This window comes from Heterocephalus glaber, unplaced genomic scaffold (assembly GCF_053883595.1).
Source record: "Heterocephalus glaber isolate CG9 unplaced genomic scaffold, H.glaber_assembly_v1.0 deba00000122, whole genome shotgun sequence".
NCBI classification, from domain to species: Eukaryota; Metazoa; Chordata; class Mammalia; order Rodentia; family Bathyergidae; genus Heterocephalus; species Heterocephalus glaber.
The window spans coordinates 84,468,167-84,480,642 of record NW_028258138.1 but is presented as its reverse complement, the minus strand read 5'-3'; the positions used below and the strand labels follow the sequence as shown (position 1 = coordinate 84,480,642).

Sequence of the window (12,476 nt, the reverse complement as noted above, 5' to 3'; positions counted from 1 at the left end):
CTAGTAAAGTCTACCTAACATTCAGAGTATAATTAATGCTAATCCTCCTAATACTCTTTCAGAATTGAAGTGGGAACCCTCCTATATGAGCCAGCTTCCCTGCTGCTGAGACACAACACTCAGCATCCACAGCCTAAAGGAGAAGAGGTTTAATTTGGCTCAGACTCTCAGAGGACCCATGGTCAGCTGGCTCCAAGGCAGGAACATCATGGCGGAAGGGAATGGTGGACCAGAAACACTTAGTTCTTGGTGACCAGGAAGCAGAGCACAGAAACATTGCCAAAGAGACCATATAGAGTCAGGTCTCCATGACCAACTCAGACACACCCAGAAGTGGGCTTTACTCTGGCCCAAGTGACTCCACAGTTAACTGAACCACAATCACTGTCAGTCTCATTCTGTGAGGCAGCATTACCCCAACATCAAAGCCAAAGATACCACACTAAAAAGAAAACCACAGGCTGAGATCTCCCAATGAACACAGAAGCAAAATCCTCAACAAAATACTAGCAAATTGAATCTAGCATCACATTAAAATAATCATATCCTTGGGATGCAAGAATGGCTCCACATATGGACATGAATCAATGTGAAACACCATGTTAACAGAAAAAAGACTAAAAACCATGTGACCATCTTAATAAAGTCAGAAAAACCATTTGACAAAATTCAATACTTGTTTATGACAAAGACATGAGAAAAAGGAAAAATACCTCAACATAATAAAGACCATATATGAAAATCTCACACCAAACATCATATTCAACAGTGAAAAACTGAGAGCTTTTCCTCTAAAATCAGGGGCAAGGCAAGGATCACTTTATTTAACATATTATTAGAAGTCCTGTGCAGAGCAATTAGGTTAAAAAAAAAAAGGAAATAAAAATCATACAAATTGGAAAGGAAGAAGTAAAATCATCTCTATGTGAGACTATGTCAGAGAAATTTGTCATAAATTCTAAAGAGCACAATTTGCAATATTTATCATACAAATACACATATTTTGATTTAGTAGTTCCATTTCTAGAAATGGGTTCTATACTTTCTAATATATGAAATAACATGTATACCTGGGATTTTTCTCCATTTTCTTTACAAACAAAATATGGGAAACATTTTAAATGTCCATTTGTGTTTCCTTCCATAAACTATGGGACATCAGTATAATTCAGCATATATTCACAGCCATTAAAAAGAATATGTACTTTGAAAAACTGATTTAGAACAGTCTCCAAGATAACATGTTGAGAAAGAAAGGGAACAGTATGTGTATTGCTCTCCCACCTATGTGAAAATATATTTGAAATATATTTGTTTGCATATGCTTAAGTATCTTTAAAAGAATTTTTAAAACAGAGGGACTTGGATTAGAAGAAACTGAACCATATTAATTTATTTTTTAATATTATACATTAAATGTCTCATTAGTTATAGTGGAAATCAGGTTTCTGGTAATTTACAATGTTAAAAAAAAGCACCTAAAATTTAAAACTAAAACTAGAACTGAAATTTTCTCTTCCATACCTTAGTTATTTCTTTCTTCTGAACTGTGTCATCACATACTTCACCTGCCAAAGCAAAGTTGAGAATTAAAAGTAAGTAAAAATTAAACTGGATTTAGACTTTATACAATATGCTTATTTTTTAGAGCAGCATTACCAGGTGGGAATATGAATTGAAACAGAGATAGGAGTGTTTGCTACCCTAAACATTGCTATTAATGCAAAGAGTACTTATGTTTGCCTAAGAGAACTAAAGTGAAGCAGGCCTTAAAACAAAGTATGAAGCTGGCATATTTCTCTGTGAATTTTGTCACTTATTAATTGTCTCTGATGCAAGAGGTAAATTTTTATTGTCTATATTATGCCCACTGTTAAGAAATCCAAAATGATAACTTAGAACAATTCTTGTCTATGCTAGAGCTTGTTGAGTACATTTTTTGCCTATCTTGGTTTAAGTCAGATGGATCTGTAAATATTAAGGTCAAATTCAATAATGCCCATGCCTTCTACAGGCAGAGAATGTACTCTCCAATGAGCCAGAATCTTAAATACTTTTCCGTGGTACAAAGCTGACATTTGCTTATTATAGATATATGTAAAAAAAAAAAAGACAGTAGATAGTAGAAAACAAAAAAATCACTAATATCCCAGCATCCAGAGATAAGGACTATCTGTAGGGTTTGTTTGGGATTGATTTTGCCTAGGTATATATACACACTTGTATTCATCACACTGTTATTTTAAATTTCTTTTGCTTACTGGGTTTTTCATGTAAAGTATGAGAAAGTCTCCTATCATTGAAAGTTCTATATGATTCTCACATTGAAGCATCATATAATAACACTTGGTTATGGAATAGCATAATTTATTTCAGCTTTCTCCTACTGTGAGGCATTTGAGTATATCCAATTGTCCTTGATATTTGAAAGTTTGATACTATTCACCAGAATTATATTTCCTATAATGATGAGTTACTTGAATTAACCTCATGCTGGGCACTTACATTATCACTAATACTTATAATGATCTTACAAAGTGAAGATTTTCATTCCCATTTTGTGGCTAGGGAACTGAAGAACAGAATTCAAAGTGAGATGACTAGATGAAAATATAAAAGCCAACATGGCGGGGTTTCAAACCCAGGGCTCTCTCTTCACTACACAATGCTGTGAGCACAAGGCACATGACCAACAGGCACCTGTTACTCGGGACCCAGTTCTGGGCCTGGGATGTTGCACGTGCTGTGGAGGGGAGTCCCTGAGCTGCCGATGACCTTCGCCGGGCACCTGGAATGTAAGTCACAACTGCACTGTCCTTTTTCTCTCATCATGACCCTGCATGCAGTCACGCTTACAAAATGATAAAAAGAAGAAACTGCCTGTGTGCAGTGGCTCCCTCCCCAAAGCAAACCCACTTACAGGGCTAGCGAGGAAAGTGAAGAAGAATTGAAGTCTAACAAGGTGATAGTCCTAATCCAGAAAACAGAAGCTTTAGATAGACCAGAGTGGAATGTCAAATTTTCTCAAAGCCCGGATCAATAACATAAAGAAGCCCAAGTTGTACAAAAACAAGAAAAATGATTCTGAAATGTTCTGGGAGTGCTTTAGCAAGGATATATCTCAATGGCATTATAAATGTATTATAAATTATAAGGGCATATAAATTAGAGGTCTAAAGGGGTACTTATACCTTTCAGTTACTTTCCTGTATTTTATGAGGGAAATTACAAGCTGTCATGGGATTTGGAAACTTACAAAGACCTCGAGATTTATGCCTGTGACAGCCAGGGCCTTCACTAAAAGCAGTCCTGTAGTAAACACCTCTGCGAATGAACCTTGGTCAAATGTCTGATAATTTCTTTCAGATTGCTTCTTGGAAATGACATTGTTAGATTCATATGTGGCAAAACAAGCCAAAGCAACCTCCAAATTCAAAATTGCCATTTAAACCACTAGTGGAGGTAAGGCAGCATTTCTAGAAAGCCTCCAAAAATGACATCTAAGAAAAAATTTTAGGGAAAGTTTCCACAGTATTCACCAGTCGTTGCAGTATTCAAACAAGAAGTGCACAATGCAGCCGAGGGCTCAAGAGAGTCCTAGCTAAAGTCATCCTGTCCCCTGCCTGAGAAGGCAGGAGGAGCACCCGTGGGAGAGGAAGGCTGAGGGGACATGGTGACAAGAGTACAGAGGTCGATAACAGAGAGGGGAGTTCAAAAGGCAGGAGAAGGTGAACACCAATGTCTTGTATTCCTTGGCTTTGGTCAGGGTCAAATCTTGTTTTACATACTTTGACAGTGTGTGAAGTTCCCCATCAGAAGACAAAGTAAAGGTTCTCTCTCTCTCCTCTCTCTCTCTCTCAGATTTCCTTGACTTCCTGAGATTTTTGAGCCCCATTCGTGAGGTTGGGAGTCCACAGAACCTAACAACAGGTCCCACAAAGCCTCCGTGCCCTGGGCAGAAGGAACTGTCTACTCACTGGCCAACAAAAGGCTAAAAAAGCCACATAAAAAGTCCGAAAACTCAAATCTGAGCACTTATTCTGACAAAAGCATATAGACAGGATGGATGAAAGAGACTGTCTGGTCCGTCAAGGTGACTTTGTGAAGTGAGAAATCTCAGGAAATAAGCAGTAAATTCTCACAAATACATGCACTAACATAAAATGCTGCTTTCACCAAGATAGGCTATTAAGAACTTGTTCTCCAAAAAACAAGGGTCTACTGGCCACCACAGAGCAGAATCACACAAAGTGAGCCTCGCAGGAAATTTGGAGAGGGCCACTTCCACACCCATTCTCTAGACAGAGATGATAGCAAAGCCAAAGTCTCACCCAAAGCATCCAGAATGTGTCCAATGACTATGGTACTTATGAGCAGTCCCTGCATGTCCAGGACTAGGCCGGGTGCTGGTGGTGTCCATGTTATAAAAGATGGCCACTGATGGTTGGGGGGTATTTTTAAATGATGTGAAGGACATTAACAATATTACTAAGAAAAAGGAACTGTTTCTCTTACCATATATTCTCCCATTGATGGAGCATTTTTTGAAAGTCATGATGTTCTGAGTTAGGGTCCCCGTTTTGTCAGAGAAAACATACTCTATCTGGCCCAGCTCTTCATTGAGTGTGGTTGTCCGAGCTTCAGCGGGTGCTGCCTTCCCGGAGTAATACATCTTCCTGTCCCAGTTTATGAAATAACTGTGTCCCAGACGAATAACTTCCATACTGTGGTCCATTGCAATTGGGGAGGAAAAAAGAAATGCTCCATCAACTTCAGAACACACAAGCTTTGGCAGGTAAAAGTCTGCCGAAGTCCTGAGTTTAGAAGAAAATGTGGACCTGGTGTCCTAGGTCCTAGTGATCTTCAGACTCAGCTCAGTCGAGAATCTGTTCATAAAGCTCAGGGTCCAAGTCATTTCCTTGCAGCATCATAAAACTACAGGAATGATTTCACAGAAAGCCTTGGAGAATGTACCATAGCCCTCAACGTCCGTTACACAAGCCCAGGGGAGATTTCTGCGTAGTATATTAATTTGCTCTCCTTCCATTTCTTAGGAGAAACTAATTATTATTAAGCATGTGTGCCATACACAGTGTCATCAAAATATATGGTGAACATTCACATTTTTTAAAAATGATTACAACAAATACTTAAATATACTTAAATACTTAAAATACTCCCTTCACTTTGAACATTTCTCCCATCATTCTTGCCACTTTCCAAAGCACTTCTGGAACTCCTCTATCATCTTTACCAGATGTGATCAAAAATAAGGTGGATGCTGCTGCTGAGTGACATCTAGTGGATAAAGTAGGCTCATAAAAACATGACGCTGTGCCCTTATCTATCTTATTCACCAGATCTGGCACCATGTGACTTCTGGCTCATTCCCAAAGTGAGAATGACCGTGCCAGGCATGGTGGCACACACCTGTAATCCCAGCGCTTGGGAGGCTGAGGCAGGAAGATTGCTCCAAGTCTGAGGCCAGTCTGAGCTACATAGTGAGTTCAAAGCCAGCATAAATTACAGAGTGAGACACTGTCTCAAAAAAATAAAATAAATAAAAAGACCATGAAAGGTAGAAATTTTGAATCAGTTCAAAACATCAAGGCAGCCATGACAGAGCAACTAAAGATATTCATAAAAGAGGACTCTAGAGTTATTTCAGAAAGTGGCAAAACTATGGGGTTAGTGTATTTGGAGCAATGGGGAGTATTTTGGGGGGATTGATGGCAATGTATCTTTTACTATAATACATTTTTAAAATTTAAATATGCACCATATTTTTATCACACTTCCTATATCTAGTCTAAAGAAATGTGTTCTCTCCAATACATTGATGTGATTTAACTTTGGCAAAAGAGATAGAAAATTACGTGTCTCTCCATGAAACGCTAACCAAATCATAATAGTTATGGAGTGACAACAGAGGTGTGCTGGTGTACTCTTCTGCCTCTCTGCTAGGAAAGAGCATTGTCCATGTTCTGGTGATGATTTATGGCTTCACAGCTTAAAATGGAATTTCTGTGGCCAAAGGTATGAATTATTTCAATGCTTGTCATACATAATGCCAAACTGACTTCCAAAAAGGTTATGACAATGTAAGCTTCTACCATCAGAATATAGAAAATTATCAATTCAAAGAGCAGCTTAATACTTTTTACTGCCATTTCTCTTCAAATCAGTGAGTTGAACACTTTTTTTCAAATTTTATTGTCCAGCTGTGTTTCTCCTTGGAATTATCTATTTGTATATCTGCCTGTTTCATTTTTCCTATTCTGATTAGTGTTTTTCTTGTAGAGTTTTTAAAGTTCTACAGATATTAGAGCTATTAACTCTGTAAAAAAAAAAAGTGGAGGCATCCTATTCACTTTATCACTTGGCTTTTCATTTTGTTTCCAGCTTTTGACATGAAGTTTTCTCTTCTTAATTGATCAAATCAAATAATAGTTTATAGTTTTGTTTGAGGACTTTTGCTTAAATAGGCCTTCTCTATGCCAAGATTATACAATCTATGCATAGTTGTGTGTTTTTCTTCTAGTTTTTGTTTATTTTTTTCACATTTACTTCTCTATCCCAATGGAATCCAGTGATTATGGAGCTAATTTCAATTTTTCCAAACAAAAACATTTTTCATGGCTATTTGCTGAATGCAGAGCCCTTAGGTTGGGATGCCTCCTACATCACGTGTAATTATTTATTCACTAAACTGTTTATGGATTTCAGTTTTGTTCCTTGATATATTACTTAGTGCATCTCTTGCTTTTATTATTGGAGCTTTATGAAACCTGGAAATACCTGAGAGGAGATCAAAGCACCTTTATTCTCTTCCCTTTTAAAAATTCTTAGCTGTAATCATTCATTTATTCTTCCTGACAGAAGCAATATACTCATCTAAATAAACTTTAAAACCAAGATATTGGGAATTTTAGAAAATTTATTTGGGATTTTTCTTATATCTATGTTAAAATCTTAATTATTTGAAAAAAGCTGATTATTTCATAAAGATGAATACAACTTCAAGAAGAAGAATAAATCTTCCCTGGAATTCAATTTTTAAAAGTATCTCTACCAGTAAAGAGTTTTTGTTTCGCTTTGTTTTTCACATACATCCACAATATTGCATCCTTTATTGATGAGTTTTAAAAATTATTATTGGTCTAAAGGAAAGTTTTTAATTTTTTAAAACGATGGCTCACAGAACTAATACTTAACTGAATAACTTGCAAAGAGCTTTATAGATTTTTCTTCTGATTTTCTAGATTTATAATTATTTGTATATTTTCTTTTCTAATAGGTTTATTGCAGTTACAACTTCATGCCTTCCTTTGTTTGCTGATATTTCACTTTCTCTGTACATTAACAAAGACATTCAGAAGAAGATAAGAGAGCAATGACAATATAATAGCAGAGACTGAAGTTTATTCCTAATCTTAGAGGAAATTATGTCTTGGCTTTCTCATCTGTCAACTAAGAAAGATGGACTAGAAGACACCCAAACCCTTTATGAGTATTGAATTCTGTGCTTCGACTTCTAAAAGTCCTCATTTCTTCCCTAAGAATGGTACAGTTCCAGTCCATTTTAAAATATTTGAATGGTAACATTTTTCTCCTAAATTAAAACCACATTAGCACTATGTGGTTTTACAATCATATGATATAAAGACAAGTCATACTCTGCATGTATTTATTTATATATTTTCATGTAATGTCTACTTTTCTATGACCCCTACACACACACACACACACACACACACACACACACACACACACACTTCTTTGTAAATTCCTTGCTAGCTGGGCTGATTCTGCATAATTTTTGCAAATTCTTTCACTCAAAAGGTCCAGGACGAGTTGTCCACGTCATAGGCGGCCAAGCAGTGTTGAATGAATACACCCCAGCTATCTAGTCACTGATTGCACTGACAAGGACATTAAAACCTGAGAGATTAAGTGACTAAGCCAGGATCACACAAATAATTAGCCACAGAGCCAAGATTAAAACTCTGTGTTTAGGGCCGAGGATTTAGCTCAGTGGTTTCGCCACCTGCTGCGCAAGTGCAAGGACCCGAGTTCGATCCCTGGAATCAAAAAAAAAACCAAAACTCTGTGTTCGGTAATGCCAATGCAAACTTGGCCTGACCAATGACATTATGCAATATTTCCCCTTATCTGAGGTTTAACTTTCCATGGCTTCAGTTACCCAGTTAGTAACATCCAAAAATACTAAATGGAAAGTACCAGAAATAAACAATTTATGCTTTAAATTTTGTGCTGAGCAGCATGATGAATTCACATGCCATCCTGCTCCCAGCCGCCTGAGACGCGGATCGTCCCCTCGTCCTCGTCCTCTGTCACACTGCCGCTATCTTAGGGAACAGACTGATTGTGGTGGCACTGCAGTGCTTGTGTTCATGGCACCCTGACACGGACACCTAAAGTGATGTCACATGCCTACATCATTGGCCTCTCTCCATCTCAACACATAGGCACTGCGTCATCCCACACCATCCAAGAAGAAAGATGAGTATGCCATAATAAGACATCTTAATAGTGAGAGGGACCCTATTCACGTAACTTTTGTGATAGTATATTACCATGGTTACATCTTACTAAGTATTATTGTTAATCTCTCACTATGCCTAATTTATAAATTAAACTTTATCATAGATATGTGAGCACAGTATAGAAAAAACATGGTTCTGTACTATCTGCAGTTTCAGGCATCCACCAGGGGGCTCTTGGGATGTTTCCCCCAAGGAGAACGGGAGAGGCTGTTTCTGCGCAAATCATTTGAAACCTTCAATGATCTAAAAATCTAGAAACCCAAGCAAAATGACTGTAGCCAGATCTGATTCTCCTGTGTTGCAGTACAATCCAATGGAAGTATTCAAAATTCGTTTAGATTCCTAGAGCTTAACATAGCACCAGGAGATGAAAGAGGACTCAGCAGAGTAACTGTGCAGCATGCTGCCCTTCCTTTTAGAAAAGCAGAGGGACAGAGACAAACGTTCAGAGGGAGCCTCAGGAGGACTGCTCTGAGTGTGGGGCTTAGGAGTTACTCAAGCTGAAGCAAAACAAGCATCACGGAAATGAGTTCCTATTGTTCAGAAAGAATGCTTAAAGCTGATTCCTCAGGAGAACAATGGCTTCATTTCTTAATGCATAAAAACAGCCCTTTTAGCTGGCTGTGTCTTAACACAACAAACAAATTCACAGCATAAAAATATCCCAGCCATTCCAAGTCAACTCTGTGCTTTTCTCCTCCAGTGACGTGGATGTCAGTTTACTCAGTGTACCTATTCAGAAGCCTAGCGGAAGCTTCTGCTAGAAGGCCTGGAGCCCTCCAAACACAAACGCCTAGAGTTCTCTTATTCCCCGTCTCAGTCTTCAAGACTGAGCAAAGCCTTGGAATCATCTTTCCTCCAGCTGAGCTCAGAACCACTCCTCTTACTTGGGGGAGAAATGCCACATGTGCTCCTCAGCACTATACCCTTCCACCAAGGACAGAAGTCACCTCCTCTTTCGCTGTGGACTTCTTCGCTGAGTGATAAATCAAGCACAGCTCTGAGACAGAGGGAAAATGCAGTGACAGTTGTCAAAGTCATGGTTTTGGATCTTGGTTCTGCCCCTAGCTAGTTCCATAATCCTGAGCAAGGACAGGGAAGTACTTTATGTAAAATACTTTAAAAGAAAGAGAAAAACATCCATAGAGTTTTGTCAGGCATCATATCTTATTATACCTTACAGACCATCAGTGAGGAATTTTGAAAATTATAAAGAGCATGCACAAGAAAATAGGTTTAAACAGTAAAGTGCTATGCTGATCTTAGATATATATTTATCTTTCTATTATATACATATATATGCATATGTGTGTAAGGTGGTATTATTATTTGGAGCAGAAAGGATCCCCAAAATCAATTATCATTCCTCACTTTATAAAGCAGCACTTATCTGACAGACATATGGAGGTGCAGAGAGAAGCCATGTACTTTCTCTAAGGCCTCATAGCTATTATTTGCAGTGTGGAGACCAGAAACTGGGTTGGGACCATTTCAAATAGGTTTTCTGCTACCACTGCACATTTGAAGTAAAATGAATGCTAACCTGAGAATGTAGCCTTGGCCTCTAAAGAAAAAAAATCGATCTTTCAAATCATTAAGTAAAAGCACATCAATTCACTTCCAAGCAAGAACATACACATAATAGTCTTTCTTCGTAAGGATATCTAAAACTGCACTTGAGCCGATGGGAAGCCACCGTGCTCATTTATTATTCATGCGGGACATAAAAGGAAAGCCACAGAGCTGACCGTAGCTCCTCTGGAAAGAGCAGGATTTGTACAGACTCTGTCACTGGCTGCAGGCCTGAGAGGTGCTCAGACTGAGCAAGGAGGTGCAGTCTAAGCAAAGCCACTCTGGCCACGGCTGCGGATCCCAAAGCCACTTGGGCTGTAGCCGCAGGCTCCTGCTTCAAATCAGCTTCCCACGATGAGACAGTTCAGTTTCCTGACCTCTGCAAACAAGGGTGAATTGTGTGCATTAAGCTTCCCTTGCTTCATCATAGCTAGGTTTGGGGAAAGAGAGGAAGAGAGACTAGTAAAAATTAGTGGAGATTAGAACTGGTGATTTGGGGTATTGTTAAAGTCCTGCTGGTGGGAGGTGCCCAACAACCAAGTCCTTGCCGGCTCCAGGTTGGGGACTGCCTGGCTCAGTCAGGGTAGGATAAGATGGAAAGGTGTCAGGTGCAGACTCCAGGCCCAACTGCTAAGTCTTATCAAAGACAGACATCAACATACACACACACACACGTGTGTATACACACACATTTGTATACATATAAGAGAGAGAGAGAGAGTTGTGTATGTGTACACAGAGAGAGAGAATAACAGACAGAGAAATAGGCACAGAGACCATTTTAGTTCTAGTTTGTTTTAGTTCTAAATCTGTAAATGGAAGGTCAAGATGTAGCAGAAATTATGAATCACACTTCTTATTTAAGTCAGTAAGCACTGGCTACTGTATCTTAACTCCTTCACCTATTCCTTTATACTCACTACTAATCACAGAAAAAATATATTCATTAAGCTTTTACGATGTGTCAAGCAGTCTTCTAAGAGCTTTACAGGAATTTCTTCAGTCTTCATACAATCCTATGCAAAAGAACTAGCAATTTCTCCATTCTCTTCCATACTGGAAGGTGAAGTAACTTGCCCTGCACCCAGTTATCTGCTGGCAGGCTAGTGGTAGATCTATAGAGATCTCCCCAAATGTTCTTTTTCTTACCCCAAACCAACCCAATTCTAGTTGATCAGGTTATATGAGATTATATTATAGTCCATATATTACAAAGAAAATCATTCCTAAGAAACTGAATCAAATCAAGAACAAAATAAAATGCATTTACTGTGATTTGAAAATGTAAAAGTTAAACCAATTAAGCAGCTTAGTTGCCTCATTTATAACAGATGTAGAAGGTCATAAGCAGTCAGAGCAAGACATCTGTCTCACTTTTACAATTTTAAAACAAACAAAAGTGATTGCATGAAACATTTGATGAAATGGCTTCATTAAAGTATAAACTCTCATCTTACCTCACATATAATGAAATGGGCACAACGGTATTGAGAATAATAATGTATGACCAGAACGTTAAGAATCCTGAGAATATGGAGTCCTTCTCTTCTTCATTCCAAAAGAGGAAAGTTCTGAACTGGCCCCCAACTTGATTCTCCCAGATTGAATTTCCTATTGCAAGAATAATTCCCAAGCATGCCAAAAACCCAAAAATCTGAAATAAGAATAAAAGTCTGGTTAAGATTAACTTGAGCCCAAAACTAGGCATATGAACATTATCTAACTACACTTCTAACTCCAAGAAATCATCATCTGAACATCAAGCTATACAAACCTCTTATTTCTTACCATTAATCTATCTGAACAAAATTTAATATTTTTATGTCAGAAATATTGCTAAGTATTTGACACACATTTTCTCAATCTCCCATTGACTGAGTTAGAAACAATCATTATGCATACTTTACAGATGAAAAACAAAACAAAATAAAACAGAAAGACTCTAACTTGTCCACGGTCTCATAGCTAACAACTTCACAACCTCAGCTTGTGACAAAAGCATATATTTAAGTAGCTTAAGTAAAGAAGACTCCGTGCCCTGATTTGCTCTAGACAGCCTCATTTTACATCTATTGTCCAGGTGGAGTGTTACTAATGCACCCTTTCACCTTTGTGGGTGTCTTTCCAAGGTGTGATCAAAAATAAGGTGAATGTTGCTGCTAAGTGCCACCCAACAGAAAGGCAGCTCATATCAATGTGATGGCTTGTCTTCATCTACTTCATTCGCCAGATCTGGCATTTTGTGGCTTCTGGCTGCTCCACAAAGTTGAAATGACCATGAAAGGGATGTTTAGAATCGATTTAGGACATTCGGGCAGCCAGAACAGTGCAACTAAA

The 12,476-nt window shown here is 38.2% G+C and overlaps 1 protein-coding gene across 9 annotated transcripts in view; it reads right to left on the bottom strand.

Annotated features, from left to right (window-relative positions):
• The window catches only part of Atp8b4 (ATPase phospholipid transporting 8B4 (putative)), a 220,421-nt gene that overhangs the window by 76,902 nt on the left and 131,043 nt on the right, over positions 1-12,476 (bottom strand). For all 9 annotated transcript variants that reach the window (XM_087180903.1, XM_087180900.1, XM_087180905.1 and 6 more), the window contains 3 exons: positions 11,597-11,793; positions 4,516-4,724; positions 1,525-1,568 (listed from right to left, as the gene is read on the bottom strand). In XM_087180903.1, coding sequence (XP_087037029.1) covers positions 1,525-1,568; positions 4,516-4,724; positions 11,597-11,793 — 450 coding nt within the window. The remainder of the gene's footprint in view (positions 1-1,524; positions 1,569-4,515; positions 4,725-11,596; positions 11,794-12,476) is intronic.